General features: G+C 40.0%; 1 protein-coding gene across 4 annotated transcripts in view; it reads left to right on the forward strand.

Moving 5' to 3' along the window:
* The window catches only part of ARID4B (AT-rich interaction domain 4B), an 85889-nt gene that overhangs the window by 12360 nt on the left and 52169 nt on the right, over positions 1–21360 (forward strand). For all 4 annotated transcript variants that reach the window (XM_085219697.1, XM_085219701.1, XM_085219699.1 and 1 more), the window contains exon 3: positions 17957–18067. In XM_085219697.1, the coding sequence (XP_085075823.1) occupies positions 17957–18067 (111 nt within the window). The remainder of the gene's footprint in view (positions 1–17956; positions 18068–21360) is intronic.

The following is a 21360-nucleotide window of genomic DNA, read 5'->3' on the forward strand; positions in this document are numbered from 1 at the left end:
CCTGTCTTTAATGTGTGTGCTAATTTCCTTTGTAAGGATGAGAACACTTGAGACACCAGTGGTACTGATACTGGCCAGAGCTGTGGCCTCTGAAACGTTTAAGCCAGTTTTTGTGTTCTTTATGAATGTCATTCATAAGGTGAAATACATGTAAGGTGAATTCAGTTTATTTGGAACTTTTTCTGAGATTTGAAGGCAGCTTAATTCACCCTGAACGGATGTGGATACAGAAATAGTTTCTAATCCCCATGTAAGCAGTGTATTTAAAGAGTTATAGGAAGTGTTAGTGGTGTATGTGAGTCTGTATGTAAGTCACTGTGGATAGCTCTTGTTTCATCTTAGAGGTTACACAACTGACCAATGGTAGAAGTAAACATTATTGAGGTCTAGGGAGAAATGTTTTTCTCTTGGCGGGTCTGGCTGTTTAGATTGACTATGTTTAGTGTATAATTGAGATCTGTGCCCAAAGAACGTGCCAGATAAGAAGCAGATCATTGGGATGTAATCCTGATGAAGTGAGACGCTGATGACCCTACTAAGAAGCACTACATCTTTTTAGGAAAATATGGACTGAGAGAGGCATGAAAAAAGTTAAATTTTGAGATGGTCTTGATTCTTTCCCTAGGCTCACACGGGAAGCGAAGTTTGAAATACGAATTATTTGATTCATTTGGATAAGTTACTCTATTGGAGGTTATTTTTTTTTCCTCATAGCATGGGTTATAACTTTCACAGTTTTTGAGGGGTTAAGTTCTTACTTTATGAACTTCTGTGCTGTCCCAGCCAAGCTACTTCCAGTGCCCAGCTTAGTTAACATGTCTATATTCTGCAGAGTTGCAGCTATGTCAACATTGGCCCAGGAGATGCTGGTTTAAAAAAGACCTTAGTGGACTTAACAGAAAATAATTTTATTTCTTTATTCTTCCAGGCTCAGGTAGGTGGTTATGTGGTTATACAGCTACGCTCTTAACTCATCTACTGTCTGCTCTTCTTGACTGGGAGCCTACCCGACTGTTCTTCAGTAACAGCAGGCTGAACTTGATTTGAATCTGTGTCAGTGCTGCTGGACACTTTTGTACAGAGCGTATGTGTGTAGTCATACTCGTATTTCACTTGTCTTCAGCCTTGCTTGTGCACAGCTCCAAGAGCTGTCTTCTGAGTATCTTAGAGCACAGGTTTTCAACCAGTTGTCTGCAGGTGCCTGGTGTTCTGCCTAAGATCTGTTCTTGTGATCTTGTGAAAATATAGCTAGGTCTGTTTGTTGTTCAGGAGCTTGTAACTTGTAGAGTTTGAAAGTGAGATTGAACACTGTATGTTGAAGTTTTTTTGAACTTTGTCTAATGCAACTGTCCTTTTGTAACTGGAATTACTTACATTTATTTCTGTCCCTTCTATGTACTTGAGGTGGTAGGTACCTTACATTTCTTTCCCCTTCATTTTCGTTTGGAGAAGAAGCTGAGGAATAATTTGACTATTTTGAAAGATGTAATATCTTTCCTTCTGGATACAGATACTTCTCTGTTTTGTAGCAGGGCTTACAGGCAGTTCTAGGGTGTACTCCAGAAGTCATAAAAAGATGGGTATTGTCTCTGCTGTATTAAGGTTAGGGTTTTCTGCTGCGGTTTTCTATGTGTGTAGTTAGTGCGTGCCAGTTGTATCCTAACTAATGTGATTTTAGATGAAATACTCATTTATTAGAAAAATAACCCTCCTCAAAGGAAGCTTGCAGATATATATATTTTTTCTTAATGTAGAAGGGGAAAAATCGTAGGAAAGGATGGTCTGCAGAAGTTACTAAAATATAAATCAAGAATGTAAAAGACCAAATACCTGGAATCATTAATTAAAATATTGAAGGAAGACTCTTATGTAGCATATGTAATGTTGTGAGCTCTTGAGATCTGTGGGAAACTTCGTAAAAGCATTTATGAAATTGAAAGTCTTGTAATAATGTACTGGACCTAGGACCGAAATAGTGAAACTGCACTTGTTTGGACAGCAGGAATATGCCACAGGCATGCAATTGTCTAATGATGTGAATGTTTTCCCCCTGGCTGGAATTGAGGGAAGGAGAGGCAAGCATTTTGTTGCTTGCTTCATCTCTAATGTCCTGCATCTGACACAACTGAGGATTCTATATGCTAATAGGATATAAAAAGAAATGTCTTTTGGAGAAACAGGCTGGCGAAGTCTTCACTTTGCGTTGAGGAGGAAGGATTGCTGCCTGAGCTCACAAACCATACCATACAAATATGCCCATAATGAAAACTACTTTTAATATCCACTTGCCAAAACTTACACTGCAAAACTAATAGTGGTCAAGGTGATGTCTATTTATGTATCTTCCCATATGTAGGTATATATTTTAATATATAGAAAATCAGCCACTAGCTGCATTTCTTTTAGAAGTTCTTTCTTGCTTATTTGCCTTTGAACTTCATTTCAGATTTTTTCAGTTGTGTTAGTGGCTTCAAATGCCCAGTTGCTGCAAAGGAGATTCTAGGAAAGCCAAATAGAAGGGCTAAGTATTTTTAAGCCAAAATATTGCACTCTCAGCATAGTAGTTTTATCCAAATGAGGTGTGCTTTGTTAGCTCTTGAGTAACTTTTTCCTCTGGAGACTGAAGTGTAGCAGGTTACTGACTAGAACACAAGGCCAGTTCAGATCAGAAGTGAAGATCTGCGAAAATGTTCCAAAAAAGGATTCAGTTACACTGAAACTTAAGGAAAAGCCTGGGGATTAGTTTGTATTTAGTTGAATTCAAAGATCTTCCAAAACCCAAAACAAATGAAAAATACTTGAGTTTGGCTGGTTTGCAAACTAAAATCTTAAGTTATTACTGGCACCGAGCTCGAAAGGGAGACTGTTGGTCTGTGTGTGCTAGATTGGCTGGAGTGAGTGAGGAAATTTGAGGACAGTTCTATAGAGCTAGTTAGAGGAAAGCAAAGCAGAGACTGCTGTGAGTGTTCTCAAGTGCATCTTGGGGCCCTGTGGCATGTGCTTGATGGGTCTTACTGAATCGGAGCCTTATACTTGATCTGAGATGTAAATCACCTGTTTGGGGAAAAAGAAGAGGAAAGCAAAAATCAAGGTTGTGGAGAGAATAACTTCTTCCTGTAGGTAAGGTATCTTTGTGCTGCATGCTTTTGATCTAATATTAGTCTGAAATGGGGACTTACGTATCTCTTCGCTGGGTCTGAACCCTGCAGAAGAAACCAGGTGCAGGAAGTGTAACTGACTTAAACACTTGTAGTATAGTCTTCCTTTGGTTGGTTGGTTGGCTTTGTTTATTTATTTTAATAGCAGTGTTGGCCACAGTCTCTGTGCTTGGGAGGGAGGAGGTCTGGGGAGCCATATTCCTGGAGCTGTGGCATTTTTCTGAGCATGTGTGTTGTGTCACTTGGTATTAAGGGGTTGCCCAGGGTAAAAACTTGCAGAACTCAGGACATACTTGAAAGAATGTTTTCTCATATTTTGATCTCTTTTACTGTTAGTGGAAGTAATCTAAAACCAAAGCTTTTAAACCAAAGCTTTCTGAATCCAGTGCACTTCAGAGTCTGTCTTTGCGGTTGAAGCTCAGTGGAGTGGAGCTTTATCCTTCCCTGTGCCAAGCAGTGACGTGTCCTCATGCTTATCCAGTTGTGTGGGTCTGGGGACTTTTATTGTTCTTTTGTAGAGCTCTACTCCTGGATTGCCTTCTAAAGTCTCAATCTATCGTCTCAACACTCATCATCATCTTGGTAGTTCTCTGTAGCGCAGTCATTAAACTTGATGCTTCTGTCAGATGAGACCATGTTATTTTTGACGGGACTGATTCTATTTGTAAAACGAATAAAATCTAGTTATTATTTAGTGAGAAATTCTGAAATTTTTGAAGTTCATGTTGAAATCAATTCTTGGTTTATTCTGGACTCATTATTTTACAAAACAAATTAATAAAATGAATGTGTTTGCTCCTGTAATACAACTGTAATGGTGCTTTGCTGCTTTCCTGCTAAAACAACAACAAAATCAACACTCAGTCTGTTACCCCAGACTGCTCAGTTGAATCAATATTTCTCATCTGGGAAAAAAAAAAAAAAAAGGTTTCCCTGGAAAAGCTAATACCTGCTTTGTTTGCAAATAGTGTGCAATGGATATAAAACTTAACATAAACTGTTATTTTGAATGCTGTCCAAGTAGATTAGACTTTGAATACAAACTTACATTTGACCTTGTGTGTACTTTAGCACTGAAGTGCTTTCAGTTTAAAGCCACTTGTGGGGTTTAGTGGAGATGTTGGACTGAAAGCTGATTGTTGGATGCCCAGATCTCTGACTTGCATTGGAAGGTGCAAGCTAGCTTAGGTGAATCATCTAAGGAAGAAGTAGTTAGATGATGATCTGGTTATTTAAAAATAATCAAGCAGTCTAGTAAATGTTTTTTTCCTCATCCAGCTACTGCTTCATACACTTATTTTTTTTAAATTGTTTTCTGGGGGGGAGAAGGAATGTAGTGTGTGCAATGGAAGAAAAGTAAATATAAAGAAAAAGTGATACCGTGTGATGGGAAGAAGAGTGTCTTCTATTTTTATTTTTTTTTGAAGCATCTGTATTTTTTGTAAGAACCTTACACATTTTTGTTGATGATTATGAAGTTCTGAAACATGGTGGTTTATCCACTGGTTTCTCTTCAATCTTGTTAGCTCTGATGTTTGACCCTACAGTGAAGTGATTTGGCTCATCAAAGTGGTAAAAAGCAAACAAAAACAAGCAAACTAAAAAACAACCCCAAACACTCCAGTTTAAGAGAAGCAACAGAAACAAATAGCTGTTTGTGGAGTTGGTGAGCTGAATCTTTGATAGTCTTTGACAGCCTTTGATTAAAGGAGTACCAGAACTGATGCAGAAGGGAGGATGGAGAAGGAAGGACATCATCCATGTTCCTGTAAGTTTGAGAGCATCGAGGCCTTCCCCTTTTACACTCCCAAGGTGTTAATGCAATCTGAAAGGAAACAAAACAGCAGGCCTTCTCTAAAGGTTGGCCTTTAGAGTTTGTAGCCCTCTACCCCCTCAGATTTGTATCTGAACAGAGGATGAACTACAATTGGCAGCAGGTAGCACCTGTCAAAAACTGATGGCTTAAAAATATTTTATTTTTCAATTGTTACATCTTTTATTTTTTGTTTTTACTTCTCTTAACCTAGGTTAGAAATCTTAGAGTCCATCACAGCATACCTGGCTTTAAGAATAAAGCACTGAATTGGGTTCACTCTTTTTATCTACCTGGTTTTCTGATATCATGTTATGACCAAAACTAGGTCCTGATGATTAAGTTAGCAGGAGCAGACAAGAAAATGAATGCAACTTGCTTTCAGAACAATTCTGTTGCATCAGATTCCTAATATAAAGAAGCCATACACTTACTTTTGTGCTAGTTCGGTCTTGAAACTCTTGCACTGTTAGAAGTTTCCTGTTGTTTCTCTAATGCTCAGGCCTGTTGTATTGCTTCACTATTTGCTTTTTTACTTTGTCAGCTCATACGTTTCTACACAAGACAAATAAATATTTTGCTACTTACATAGGTAGTTGCATACTTTGGGTTGCAAATATACCAAAAACTGCATGTGTTAGTCATCTTTTGCTTAAAATCAGATTGCTTTTTCTTTAATAACACCTATTTTTCTTCTTCTTTCCTGAGTTTAACTAAAGGGCCTATTCTATGCTTTTAAAAGATAAAGCATTATGAATGTTGCAATTTCAGAAACCTAATAAGAAACTATATTAACTATAAGGTGTGTTAGTGGTTGGGTTTTTTTTTGTGTGTAAGTACTAAGAAAAATGCACTATGAAATTGTAATCCGTGATAATGGATGCCTTTGAGTCTAAGAAACCACAGCTGTAGTAGCCCCAAGATTGCAGGGTTTCAGAGCAGTGAGCATGGGGACGAGGCAGCCAGCTTTGGCCTAGATAATTTGTTGAGAGGAAGTGGGGGACTGGCTGCAACAGTTTGGTTTTTGAAACTGAAGAAGTGAACAGATTGTTGCTCAGCAGAGTTGTGTACAGCGTATTTTTAAAATTAGTATTATGATAATTAAGCAGAGCTCTAAACAGACAAAACCGTGTGCGTGCTTCCTGTCTGTCTGAGACATCGCACAAGTGCCTGGGGGTGGCAGGATGAGTTTTGACACACATCAGCACATATCAGAAGTGGTAAAGCTGGCATTTCTTCTGCTGCAGAAGGATGGAATGGATTTTCCTGATAGTTTTGATTGGCCTTTTAGTACAAAGTGTAAATTATATGATCTTTAAAAGCACTGAAAACCTTTCAGAAGTTTACTCTCCTCTTCAGTAGCTGCCTTTACTGCAATATATTTTGATTATCAGAGTTTTTTGATGAGTCAGAATTTGAGTGTCAGTACCCATAGCGTTTGCTTGAATTACTACTTTGAGCTTTACTTGCTCAGTCCTTGAACATGTATTTCTAGTAAGTCTGTTGATTTAAAGCCTTGAAGATGCGGGATATTTGTTTCATCCCTTGTTATCCCTTCAAGTACCTACTTACAAAAATATTAACTTTCTCTTGTAAACCAAAAAGCCCTGTTCCTCCTCAAGCCATGGGATTTTGTAGCCCCCTAGATGGCAAAATGAAGGAACCTTCCAGCATTGCTTCTTTGCTGTGTGATGAGAGAGGAGAGGCACTACAGGCTGAACCATGAGGGGCTGCAGCTGGCTGACCTGTGGTGTTTGTGGTGCCCTGAAGTGTAAGAGCTGGGGCACTGCAGAAGTCTCTTCTCTCTTCCGTCCTATGAACATGCGCTAGGTGCTTGGCTGCTGGGCAGAAGGAGGACTGCACAGATATGTGGGTCCTTGAGGCAGGCATCTATTAGGTATATAGCACAAAACCTGTCTGCAAGTACGGGCAATTTCTGTGGGCACTTCACTGCCTTTAGGGTGGTGATGCCCATGTTCTTCTGTAGCCTCGATTCAGTGGAATCACAAACTAGGTGCTGTATTCAGTAAGGCAAGGTCCCTGGGACAGAGGGTTCAGCATTTTGCATTGGCTACCTTTTAATCTAAGCTCCTAGTGTCTGAGATTGAAAACAGCCAACGGGCTGAGCTGGGGAGCCATCAACAGCCAGCACACTTGCTAGAGTTTCATGGCACGGTATGTGCCACATTAGCAGTTTGCTGCTATTGAAAATGGAATGTGATGCATCCTATTTCCTCCTCCTCTCGGGGGCAGTTCTGGGGAATAAAGTAGCCAAAAATAAGTGGAATGTGAGACAATACCATAGCCTTGCCAAAAAGGCGAATCTCATGCTAGAAAGTAAAAAACCATTTGTAAACTGTGAAAGGGTCTGTTAGCTTCTTTTGCTAGCAATTAGGCTGTACCTGAAATACCATGTCTGGTTTTGGGCACTGAACTTCAAGAAAGATGTAAGATAATTTGAACAAATTCCAGAGGAAAGCAATTAGAAATATGAAGTGCCTAAGAAATAGGGACTGTAATTAAAACGTTCGCAATAACTTACTTTTTTGTTTTGTTTACCTTTGAGAGATGGATTTACTCTAAGGAATCACATCTTTTTAAATGTGAAAGCTGCAGAGAAAGTAAAAGCACATTGCTCTCTGTATGCAGTATTGATAAGACAGACAACAGCAGCCAAGAAAATTTAGATGAGATGATACAGAAAACTGTATGAGCACTGGAATATATTGCCTACAGAGAGTATGGTATATTCACCCCTGAGTTTAAGAATAGATTTGACAGACATCTGTTATGAATAATACAGTTAAAATTATCTGGCCTTGAGGAATGGCCTTTCTAACCTTTTATGTGTAATTAAGTTTGTTTGGTGTTGCCAAGGATCTCATCCATCTGAACTTAGTCTTCAATAAATTGGTTAGATTAAGTTATTTTGATCTCACTGTAGACATTTTCTAAACTCATTTTCATAGTTTCTCCTTGAATGACCTGTCCCTGACCAGAAATTTTACGTGAAATGATTGGGCAGCAGTTGAGGTAGCATGATAGGCAGGAGAGAGAGATTTTCACTCTAAAATTTCTTGTGTTGCTGTATGTACACCTGCCCATGAACAGCTACTGGAAGCATGGAAGGATAAAATGGCCATCTGCTGTGACCACGTTTTGTCAGAATAACCAACGTGCGGTGACTGTATGCACATTCTTAGTTCATGAATGTTAGGCTTTGATGTGTGGACCTGTAATTTGCCAGATAAGCTGTCTTTAGGATTGCTTTCTAATCAGTAAGAAAGAAATGCTGCATCTTCACTTTTTCTTATTAGTTTTTTTTGTGTTAGTTGATAGTTGTGTATGGCTTTGACACCACTTCTGGTGTTGGTTTGTCAGTCTTGGAGTTAGCAATAATGGCAACACCACAATAAAAATTGCAACCTGTTAGTCTTCATCTGAGTAAGTAAACAATGTGTTATTCTGTGACTGTTGGTTTTATTTTTTAATGTGATATTTAAAAAACTGTGTACTAATCTACAGATCACCTACAGTCATGATTTGTACCAGGTGTATTTTCATGCTAACTATACAGTGTAACATCTTAAAGCAGATGCTAAAGATTTCATAGTATAAGTTTATCAAGACATCCTTAAAAAATATAAAACTAAGAAAATGGTGGCTGTAGTTAGTGAAATGACTTGGATCAGTGTTCTAGAAATCTTATTCTGCTGGTGTTTTTTGCACGAGTGCATTCCATCCCTTCAACTTTGTCTTTCTCTTATAATTTATGAATAAAAGTAATTCCCCTCACTTTTTCTTCCCAATAACTTGTATAGAAGAGTTGTTGTAAGTATGTAAATAAGCCAAGGCAAGAAGTTTTCTTTTGCTTGAAGAAAAAGAAGTTGTGGTTTATGGTTCATCTTAAGGCTCCATTTTTCAATTTGTTATGAATTAGTTCCTGAAAATTTAGACTACAGAAAATATTTTAAAAGTAGATGATAATAAACAGAAGCTTAACATAGTACAATTAGAGTGGAACGCTCCCTCCCCCCCCAACATTCTTAGATGAGGATCTGATTTTTAATTTCTATTCACTGTTTGTATATCTGATATCAGTTTCAGTATTCACTGTTTTTAACTGAAAACACTGTCGTCCTTTTTTTCATGACTGTTTTAATCTGATTTTGAATAGGTGTGCTGTGGAATACAAACAAAATACAAAACAGGTTTTACTGTTCTTTGTCTTTGCACTGAATTTTTAAGAACTACATATGAAAAATAAAATCATTATATTATCTTTGACTGGCAATAGACACATTGGCGAAGAATTAATTTTATTGTTTGCTTTTAAAGATGGATCTTCAGCTTTCATGTAGTCCTGTAGTAGTCCCTTTATTATTTTGCTCAGGGAGTCTGCACTGTTTCATTTGAAACCATCAAATCTTTGCTGCAGTCGATTTGGAAAAGCGTATCGTTAGCTTCTCTTCTTTACAATCCTTTGAAACATACCAAGCTTTCCACACCTAGCAGCGTTTCCAGATTTATGCATGCTTTTAAAACAGAGGCAAGTTGTCCAGACCTGGTAAATTTAAACAAGGATATGAAGTGTTATCTGAAGCTTTTAAATCTTACTTTAAAAAAAGAAGTGTAAATGTATTTGTCAAGAGAGATCCAACTTAATATTCAAATACAAGACAGCTATCGGGGACAAACCTTATTACATTATTTTAACGAACATATTGTTGAGACGTATTTACTTAAATGCATTCAAATATGATGGATTTTTGGTTCTTGCACTACAACACGAGGGCAGAAAAGTCATTCAAGTATCTCTGTCTAAAAAGTCTCTCACTGATAACTTTTATCAAGTTAAGTTTTTTCATCTGTACATGCAGAAACTTGATGCTCAGACCTCACTTGGCACATACTGCTATAAGCTGCCAAAAAGCAGGCCTGACCAAAATTAATGAAGCTGTACCATTTGCAGTACTGCAGCATAATGCTAAACAGATCGAGTATTTGGTTAAACCTCACAGAGAATTGCAGTCTGGTAACTATGGCGATGATTGACTTAGGGGGGAAAAAGATTTTTATATGCAGCATGATAAGCAGGGGGAGCAGACATTCAAAATATCTTTTCTTCATTGGTCTTTCAGCAATACAGAACAAGGAAAGAGACCTATGTAAGGAATTAAAAAGGAATGGGAATTTATTTTTAATTTTTATTTTTTTAGAGAGAGCAATGGACAGTGTTTGGTTGACTAAAACGTTATTATAGAGTAGTATGCTATACTGATATAGGAAAAAAAAATCTAAAAAAAAAAAATATCTCCAGATTTGATGTTGTATAAACATCAAATTTGATGTTGTATAAACATCAAATCTCCCCTTTGAGAAGGATGCAGAGTAGCCACATTCTGCCAGACTTGAAAGCTGCTACGTGCCTGCTGAGTTGTGTGGATGTGGGCAGGAAGTCTGTGACCAAGTTAGAACCAAAATTCAGTGATTTGCATTCTTTGTGTTGGAATAGAGAGAGAGAGAGAGAGAGAGAGAGAGACAGAGAGAGAGAGACAGAGAGAGAGAGCATAGCAACCTGTATGGAATTGCTGTTCTGTAATTTTCAATTTAAATGTTTGAAAATGACACTACTCCATGAATTTCCGAATGGAGAATGCAGTTGCTCTTTGGCTAAAATGAAGATAGACTGACTTTTAAGTGTTTGACATATTTTTCATTGTCTGAGCACAAATATTTTTGCAATTCTATATCTAGCAACTTACTGTAGTTTTAAGACCCCACTCCAAAATTTAAAAGAAACGAAAGCAATGGAGTTACTAGTTCCAGAGAAATCCAGCTTTACACAAATAAGCAAAAATAATGAAAATCCATTTTGCATTTAAAACATACAATGTTGGATAAGAAAGGAGTATTGCCTGTTACTGGAATGAACCTCTTGTTTTGGGTCACTAGGCCTTTCATGATCGTAGAACCTGTAAATCTTTGCCAGATGGCCCATTTTTATTTGGAGAGCTTTTGTGCCTTTTGAAGCCTTTCAGAATTTGGAATAAGCCAGGCGTGGTGCTAAGGTAGCTGAGAATTTCAAATAAAGAAAATATCCCCTTTACACCTGTAAAGAACTCTAAAAACTGTCAGAAGTTGGTTTATGACTTCAGACATCTGGACACTAGCTTCTGTTAGCTTCCAACTTAAATAAAAACATGAAAAAACCTTATGCCACAATTATGGTATGTTTGCAACTGGTGAGGTGTTACTTGAAACTTCCTGACCATTTTCCAATGGAAACTGGAACTGATTTCTGCTACAAAAAGACTCCCTTTCCCCCCTTGGATTTGCAAGTGTTCAGTTTGATCGGGATGCTCCTAGCTTAATTATGGTTTGTGAACAGAATGTTGAGAGCATTGAACAATGCTTCTTCATAAATTTCAAAATCAGTGGATTTGACCTTTCTGTGATCAATACAACAGCAACAAAGCAATGGAGCCCTGTTCTGGTTGGCAGTCTGAAGTAAATTTACCTGCAAGCCCTCTCTTATGCTTTTGTGGAATAGTCTTTCCATATGAGAAGCCATCAGCGTGCATCTTTCTGTGCTGTAGTTGGTGAGTGTATAGAAAAATTCATCATGCTTCCTGTTGCAGTGCCCTCATTTCTGGGAGGCAGAGGATGGGCTATTTGGCTTAAGAAGTAAGTGCTGCACCTAAGTAATAGGCTGTTCCTGTGTGTCTGCTCTTGCTGTGAAGCTATGTGTCCTCCTAAACCACAACAGGTTGAGCTGTAAGTGAGAAGTTGCATCTGTAATTGCACTGAGTAATTTTGTTTATTAAGAGACAGATTCTGCAGTGTGTGGGCAGATCTCTGCTACTGGGTGGAACTTCAGGCAGTCTGAAAACGTTGAAGTTAATAATCTTAGTAGTAATCTTTATTGAAGTTAAGTATCTTAGTAATTGGGGTGAAAGTGTTTTAATGGTTTCTTTGTAGATTCCCCCATTTTCATGAAAGTGGTTCTTTAAAACTTGTCTAGGAGATGTTGGATTTATCCTTGTTTCTCCCCTAAATCAGTGCTCTTTTAACATCTGAATGTCTTCAAGCCATTATTGTCCCCACATGTTCAGAACCTCCCTTGAATGGCTTCAGGGTGGGTGTTAATGCTACAGGACAGCATGGGAATTATGAGCCATCTGCAGCTTGCACTGTCCACGAGAAGACAGGTTGAAGAACCTGGATTGAAGAATGTTTCACTGTAGTGGTGGGCTGGTTGGGTGTTTCAGTGCCAATTTGTGAGACAGAGGAAGGTTGTAGTTGAAATAGTAAAATCACAGAATCACAGAATGGCCAGGGTTGGAAGGGACCTGGATCATGAGTGTCCAACCCCCCTGCCACAGGCAGGGCCACCACCCTCCCCATTTAATACCAGACCAGGCTGCCCAGAGCCCCATCCAATCTGACCTTGAACACCTCCAGGGATAGGGCATCCACAACCTCTCTGGGCAGCCTGTTCCAGCACCTCACCACTCTCTCTGTAAAGAACTTCCCTCTGACATCCAACCTAAATCTCCCCTCCATCAACTTCAAACTATTTCCCCTCATCCTGCAGTTATCTACCCTTTCAAAGAGTTGATTCCCCTCCTGTCTGTAGGCTCCCTTTAGTTACTGAAAGGCTGCAATGAGGTCACCCCACAGCCTTCTTTCCTCCAGGCTGAACAAGCCCAGCTCCCTCAGCCTGTCTTCATAGGGAAGGTGCTCCAGTCCTCTGATCATCTTTGTGGCTCTCCTCTGGACCCTCTTCAACAGCTCCCTGTCTTTCTTGTACTGGTGGCTGCAGACCTGAAGACAGTACTCCAGATGGGGCCTCACAAGAGCAGCGTAGAGGGGGACAATCACCTCCCTGTCCCTGCTGGCCACCCCTCTTCTGATGGAGCCCAGGATACCATTCGCTGCAAGGGTTCTGCTTGTAAACTGGATGATTCCATCTTCAATTATAGCAGATATGCAAAGGATGAGAAAATATTTGCCTTTTGAAAGGTAGCTTTTAAATAGGGATGGAGTGTCAAAAAAAGTTTTGCTGTGTCTTGCTTAATATGAACAAGAAAAGAGTAAGATGCTGGGCCTTGTAGTTATTTTCTCTTGTTAGGGAATTGGATACTGGCTGGGGAGGGGATGTCGAGTCTTCATTAAAGCTTTCCCTAACCCTTCTCTATTGAAAACGAATGTGAAGTTACCATTTAAAAACTAAAATCAGTCATTTACTAGTTTTTACGTTGGACTTTTGGGGGAATATTTTGCTACTGTCTTAAGAGTTCTCTAAACTGTAAGCATACCCTGAGCTTTGAATGGTTAATGGGAGGTAGCAGTCCTGGCTATTCAAACTTTGTGAGAGACAAAGGGAAGGTACAGACTCGGTTTGTTCTTTGCATGAGGTTCTGAAAGCAGTCCTGCAGGCTTTGCTGCTAAGCATGTCTGCTGTGTTTCTAGATTGAATGCTTAATCTTGTTTTCATGTGGTTTACTTGGAACATCCTGTGTGTGGTGCAGAGGAATACAGATTAGGAGACGAATAATATATTCACACACTGCGTTAGAAGCACTTACGGGCAGAGGACAATGTAAAGCAGCTCCAGCGGCTGCGGTGCGGCACGACAGGCTTCACAAAGGAGTTGAATATAGCAGCACAGCTGAAAGGGGAGGCGTGAGGATGATTTCATCCCACGTAGCTGAAAAATGTCTAGAAAAACACGGAAAGCCGACCTCTTTAACAGCCTTAAAAGGTATGTAAAAACACGATGCCACCATTTAAAATTCTAATTTTCAGCCGTTCGTTCTGAAACGCTCCGGAGGACTGTGTGAACCCCCTCCCTCCCTCCCTCCGAGGCGCTGGCAGAGCGGGCCCGGCAGCGCCGCTGGGCGCTCGGAGCCGCGGGCGGCTTCGCGGTGCGGGCGGGTACCGCGTGCGGAGACCGCCCGGCCCGTCGCCTCGCCCCGGGGCCCCGCCCGCGGCTTTGCCAGGCAATCGCCTTACGGGGCCGAATTTAGTCTCGCGCCGATCCCCGCATAATCTGCCGCGGCCCGGGCGCCGGCTCGGGCGGGCGGAAACTTGTGGCAGCTCGGCGGCGCGGCCCCTCCTCTCGGCGCAGCGCTGAGAGCCGCGGGGCCCGCCCGCCCCCGCCGTGCCTCGCCGCACCTGCGGGATGGAGCGGGCTGCGGCCTCGGCGCGGGGCGGGGCGCCCCCTCACCGGCTGGCGGCTGCGGGACCCCGCGCTTCTTGGTTCCGGGGGGACGGGCTGCCGGACGGCGCCGGCGCCTGTTATTGCTCCTGCGTGAGCTGAAAGGCGTTCCGAGAGGATGTAGAGACGTGTGAACGCGGAGGGAGGGAGGGAGAGAGAGAAGGAAGCCTAGGGGGTGAGGCGTTGTGTTGAAGCTGCTCTGATTGAGAAGTTCGCGGTCTGTCTTTAAATGAGCAGTGGTGCGTGCTGGGCATACTTCTTGGTTTTCCCTTTTAGCAAAACCTTATTGATGGTTTTTATCATAGGCTGCTGAGAAGGCAGTTATTATCCATAGCTCGCAAAACGCTGGACTTTATGTCCGGACGTAAGAGGAAACTCAGGCGAGCATGCTTCACAACAAAATGAAGGCAGAGGCTGCATTTCAGGTTGAATATTACAAAGAATTTGTTCCCAGAAAGTGCAGTGAGGTGGTGGAGTCACTGTCTCTGGAGGTGTTCAAGGAAAGGGTAGGTGTAGGACTTAGGGATGTGGTTTAGTTTGGTGGTCAGTGGACAGTTGGACTCGATGATCTTAGAGGCATTTACAACCTTTTTGATTCATTGATTCCATCCCAGAGATCCCGGACCAGTACCGTAGTGTAGACCAGCAATTGTCTCAATATGAAGCCTTTGGTACTTCTAAGAAGCTCAGAACTTCGTGCTTTAGAGCACTCGGTGCTGCCTCCCCCTCCCCTCAGAGGTGGTTGCAACACTGCAGAGAGAATCTCAGCGTGCTCCAAAATGAGTGAACCGTGTTCTCAGATTTCAGCTGCATTTTAACGCTCTGAAAAGCAAAGAAAGAATAAAAGCAAATCCTGCTGAAGCACGTCAAAATTAAATGCGAAAAAATGCATTCAGTCTGAGTATAAGCATGTCTATTAAGTGACGTAAGCACAAAGAGAAGGAATAACAGAAAGGTAAAAATAGCTGTATACTTATTTTTAATCCCCGTCTAATTCTGGTGGAATTGACTGAAACCTGTTTGAGAACAGGTGACTCATTTAGAGATGGTGAAAATAACAACGTTGCCATCAGAATTACATGAAATGAATGCCAGACTTTGATCACTGCTGTTTGCATTCCTTGTTTGCGTTCTCTGATGCATCACGTCTCTCTAGTTGTTTTAACCTACCATTTTCAGCTGGTCTGTCTGTCTGAATGAGGGGTGGATTTCAAAAAAACTTGACTGGTTTGGGGAGGAATCGTTTAATGTGTTTCAATGGAATGATGAAATTGTAGAAAATTTTTGTTTGGTGTATCCTTTGAAGATTTCATATGGCCATTTCATACTTCAACTACTGTGAATCATTTATACATTTAAATGAAGAAATGTGTTTCACCGCTATAAATTTTCATGCCAAAAGCCGCTCCAATACTTCTTTTTTAGTAAACATTCTTACAGTGGGTAAACAAGTGGTCCGTATGTTTGATGTTCAGAATTAATCTACTTACAGTTGTAAATATTAATGAATTCCGTGGAAACGGGTTAACTGTTTTAAAAAGTAACTTCAGGAGATTTAGGTCAGGGATTAAAATGAACTTCTGTGATATGATAAAGATCATTATGTGATCACTGTGATGTGATAAAAATCATTTCTTCCAGATGTTCATTCTTCAAATGAATAGAATTTTTAGAAAAGCTTTTCAAAATAAGCCAGAGTAATAATAAATTAATCAATACTGTTAATGAATAAAGTCGTTATAAAAGGAATTTGAAATCCTATTTTAAAGTTTGCTGATGGCTGCGGAGTTGTTTCTTCTTCTATCATGAACTTCCTAACCAATGCCACAGCTTCAGATTGTCTCCCTTCTGCTTTTTAATTAAAGTTCAGGATTGATTGTCTTGTTTCTGCTTTTTAAATTCAGGTTCAGAAGTAATGAAGAAAAAACATTCTTAATTTTCCATAAGCTAAACCTAATGTTGGATCCATCCTTGGGATCATCTGTTTGGCTGTATAGGGAAGTGTAGACAGGTACTGACGCATCGAACTCACAGTGCTTGCTTATAGGAGGATTCAAGCTCTGTGCATCCATGCAGACCCAAATCAGATCTGTCTTCTTAAAATAATACTTTGTGCTTCCTTCTGACTCTTGGAAGATCAACCATCCTGAAGGACTTAGCAGCACTGTAGCACTGAGGAGTTTCTTCTATTAAAAGCGGAGGAGAACAGGAGAATGCACCCCTCCTAGGGCATTGCTTACTTAGCAGGAGAATCTGTGGCAATTTTCCCCATTCAGATTTATGTTGACACTTGATTAACTGTGAGCACTCAGCAAAATGAAGTTTATTGCTGTCCAAGTCCCTCTTTCAGCATCCTTCCAAGAGAAGTTGCAGAAAAGCATTGCAGCCTGCCTCGAAGGCAAGTGTGTTAGCACTGTTAGAGAAGCAAGAAGGAAATGGATATCAGAATCCTCACACTGCTAACAGCTATCTACTTAATCTTAGTTGAATTTTATTGTTACTAAATTTGTAGTAGAAATGGATAGATGTTTATGGTTATAGTACTCTGGTACAGTTGTGTATACATACAGAGAAGGGAGCAAGAGGTTGAGGAAGATTCACTAGAGCATTTAGGTTTCTGATTATCTTTGCAAGCACAGGTTGAAAAGTTTGCTGATGTTCTGTCTGGAAAATAATCTGTTACCTGAAAATGAGCATTAGACTTGAAGGAAGAATCAAGGTAAAACGTAATTAATATGTAGCTAACACTGCAGCATCTTATGCGTCTCAATTTCAAGTTTTGTTTTCCAATATTCTGCAGATATCTTGGAATGTGCCAGAGTTGCTTCTTGTAAGTTGTGTCTGAGTCCCTTGAGATGCAGAAACATAACGTGGGCTTGGAGGGCTTAAATCTCTCTTCCTGGTTGTTATTTGGGGCTGCACGGAGGCTTGCAACTCTTGGAGATGTAGCTCACTGTTGTTGCAGGTCTCCTCTGCCTTCTTTCTTCTGACCTAGTTTCTACAAAATGATTGAGAGAGGTAATTCAGGTATCCAGAATCTCCTTTCCCAGATGACAGTATGTGAGGTTGGATGAGAGGATATGGCCCTCCTTTGAAGGAGCAGAGCCTTTGATATGCCCTCTCTGCATGCTATTTGGACCCTTATTTTCCTCCTGCACTCTAAAACTTTTGTTTCCCTCCTCTCTTGTTTTCTATTTTTCTGCTTGGATGTTCCCTGTTTCTCCTGTTATTTGTTAGAGGGCCTCTTCTTTCGTCTGGGCCCTTGCCCTTTGCTGTGTGTTCATCCTGTCTTTGTTCTCCTGCACTACTTTGTCTCTCAGGACACTCCTGGCAAGCGTCCTTCCATATGATTTACTTCATTCAAAAGTAAAAGAAGCCAAGTTTCTCCAGAGATTTTTCTACTTCATTCAGCTTCATTTTTCATTAGTATTTGTGGGAACTAAAGCAAACACCAGTGTGTTCACGAGCTGTATCGAATTTTGAGGCAATTGTAGGAGAAGGTGAAGCATTCAGTTGGCAGTGAATTGGTCATCTACTTACTGCATCCTCAGGTGGTGACCCATTTCAGACAACTGTGGTGTCAGATGATTGTATTTATGGTAGCTATTGCACGAGCAGTGTTTCTAGTGCTACGACATACGTATACTGTCGGGTTTCGGGGCTGTTTTGTAAATACTCTGTCCACAAAAGCTAGTGAAACAATGACAGCTCTATTGTCAGTGGCCAGCAATTAAAAACCAGCTATTTTCCTTTCTGTTCCAGGCCATCGATGAGCCTCCGTATCTTACAGTGGGCACTGATGTGAGTGCAAAGTATAGAGGAGCCTTCTGTGAAGCCAAGATCAAGACAGCAAAAAGACTTGTCAAAGTCAAGGTATGTGATTTTCCTATAAATGTGTGTGGGTTTTTTGGGGGGGAGAGGGGAAGTGATCTGTGTTCAAAATACTCCTTCCCTTGGAGTTTGACAATGCAGTTACTACAATAACAATAAGCTTGTTGTTGTTGTGGGGGTAGGAGGGGTTCCTCCTACACTCCTCCCCACGCGGTTGAATACATCTTGTTTCTTTCACTGCTTTGTCATCTGTCTGCCTCCACTCTCTGTGGCCTTCAGTGCCATAGGCTGACCTGAAGTAACTGATTACAATGGCAAGTAAGTTTATGTATGGGATAATGTCGTGAGGGGATAGACAGAACTCCTCAAAGTAGATCTAATGTGGGTTTATTTTACTTCAGGAGCACAGGTCACTGCCAATTAGCAGTTGCAGCTAGATAATGCTTCAGGAATGAGATAAAGCCCTGCTGTCTTCCAACAAAGACCTGGAGTATTAATTCCTACAGAATAGCAAGCAGGGAATCTCACTTAATCTTTATAGTGACTAGTTAATGACTGATTGAATCACTGTAAGCCATGTGCAATAGAAATAACAAAAATGTGGGGAGGGAACAGAGGAGACATGCTTTAACATTTATTAGGAATTTAAGATATGGGGTATTGTTTTGTTTTGTTTGATTTTTAGAAATAAAAAGAACAGTATTTTGGCTATGTTTGTTATGTAGTAGGTCTGTGCTGTAGAAAGGCCTTATTTCTGCTGCGTTTCCCTAAAAGCTTCTAATGTGGGAGCAGATGACCTTAATCTTACGTGGAAATATAAAGGACGAGGATCAAGAGCACTTATGTAGAAGAAAATGTATTTATAGTGACAATATTTTTCTTACCTACTTGGAAAAGAAGTGAAAAACATACTGTGAGTGGAAGCAATCCCATATTGAAGAGTTTCCATCATAAACTGCTGTGCAGTGCTTGGCTGATTCTGCTTATGGCACATACAAGGGGCAGAACAGACTGTTTCTAAAAGCCCTGATGGGAAGGATATTGTCACATATGATGATTAATGTTAACTGTAATGAGAAGATGCTGGTCTTAAATCTGACATCTTTAAAAAGTCATAACTATTAACGGCATCAGCTGGTTTATGTTTTACAGCACCATTAAGCTTAAGCTATTAAGTACTGGTATTTAGGCTGTGAGGCATCAGTATTTAAGGACAGGAATTGTATTGTGCCTACATCAGTGAAGTCTTAACTACTGTCAGCTCGAGAGGACTTGTAGCCCACCTTCTTACATGACCACTTGCACTTTTGTGTTGTCTATTGAAAAATATTTTTGTATGGCTTTACTTGCAGCTTGGTCACTGCATTGTTTATTGGAAAGTGGTTGAAAGGGAACAACTGTGCAGGAGAAGTCTTCACTGTTACAGTGTAACACAGAGCATTTAAGCACCAGTACTGTTACTCTTGTATTTTGTGATAAGGTGTTTTATTTGTGAGTGCAGTAGCAATATCTCTTTACACTGAGTTTCCCCCACCAGTTATAGATTGTCCCTGAATTTAGCAGTGATCCCTTGATTTTTCTCTGTTTCTGGCACTTGCAGTTTTCCTCCAGTATTAGCTCTAAGCAGATTTTTATTTACCATTTACTCTAATTTTTATTACCAAGTGGTGTAATTTGTCTGGAATTTTGGTAGTTTACCTGCTGCATTTATTTTTGTGTTACCTAACAGACTTTCCTCTGACATCAAGATATTTTATCCCCTATTCTCTTTTGCATTAGGGTTTCTCTCTTACTTGCAGCAAAGCCAGCTAGCTTCATAACAGAAATTTTAGTTGGAATTTTAGTTTATTTTAGTTCATTTAGGTTTCATAACTGGTTGCTCTGGGAAAGGAGAGTGGCAACATTTTTTTTCATCATCAGGCAAGTAAAATACACTTAATTGCTTCTCCTTTTAACTGCTTTCTTCCTCTGCAAATTCCACTTCCTAGAAAACACTAAGGAATGCCTCCATAATAACTTTTCCATCATCAACAATATTTTTTAAATAATGATTTAATAACTTTATTTAATGTAACTCACTGCAGTGTGTTAATCATTTCAGTATCAGCAGGATCCATACTTCACAGGTTAGCAGTCTTTGGCAACTTCTGTAAATAGTATCAAATTTTACTTTAAACAATATATCAGCATTACACACGTTGTCATGGAAAGAAGTAAAACTTAAGAGTTGCTTGGACTTGTGTAGGGTGTTGAAGGCAATATGAATTCGACTGAAGAGCAAGACTTTCAATGATAGTGGCAGTCCACTCCCTCTTCATAAGTTATAGCTTCTCTTAGAGAGATATTAATCCAGTTTATTTTGACAGCATCTTCTAAAATGCAATTAGTGCTATTGTTTTCACCCACAGCTTGTTCTTGGGCACCCTTCACAGAAATTTTAAAAGAAACTGATTTTAGTGTTTGTCTTCATTAAGTAGAAAGAAGTGAAGCATCTGCTGCAGAGCCTATATAGGACTATCTTTCCAGGATGATGATTAATAGGGAATTTCCAACTGAACTTAAACAGGTTGGCTCAATGATCAAATCTGATTTCTGTTAATACCCAGGTTTTGGGTTTTTTGAACATGTCTGAAGATCTCAAGAGGTGAAAACAGCTGACATAAAAATCCTCTGAAAAAGAGGCAAAGCCCCAATGCACCATTTCAAAACAAACCTGCAATAGCAATATTGGAACTACAGAAGACGTTTGATGTATACTCCTTTTATCTTAGTGTGTTGTGACTCACTCGTGGCTTGGGGAGGGGTGTATTTCCTTTTTGCTGTAAAATACACTTAAAGATAGTTACAGAAGAGGAATTAAACTGGGTCTCTAAACGGTCTCTAAATCAGAATGAATGTGCTGGGTATTTCATCTTGTGGTCATGTGAACTTCAAACTTTTGATTTTTACATAAGTTCCAATTGGGCTTAAGTTCAGAAGAGTGGCACTAGCTCTGTTAATCCTTCTCTCTTGGTGTGGCTTTCAGGTTACAAAATATGTCCTGTGTCTATCTGGCGGACAGGAAGTGTTTGCCACCAGTAGGTGGATGATGTGGCTCTAAGAAGAATATACTTTCAGTTGACGTTGCCGTTGATTTTCTGTTAAAACCACAAGATAACTCTTCCATGAACTATTGCCTCTAGAGCAATAAAGCATTTTAGTGAATTTATTTTCTAATCAGCCAGTCACAGTGGGCTCTCCTCCATAGCTATAGGTTTTGTTCTCAGCTGTTTGCTACTCTCAAGGTTTGCATAACTCTTAAAATCTCTCCCTGAGGTGCCTAAGTAGGAACTTGT

Source organism: Meleagris gallopavo, chromosome 2 (assembly GCF_905368555.1).
Source record: "Meleagris gallopavo chromosome 2, MGAL_WU_HG_1.1, whole genome shotgun sequence".
NCBI classification, from domain to species: Eukaryota; Metazoa; Chordata; class Aves; order Galliformes; family Phasianidae; genus Meleagris; species Meleagris gallopavo.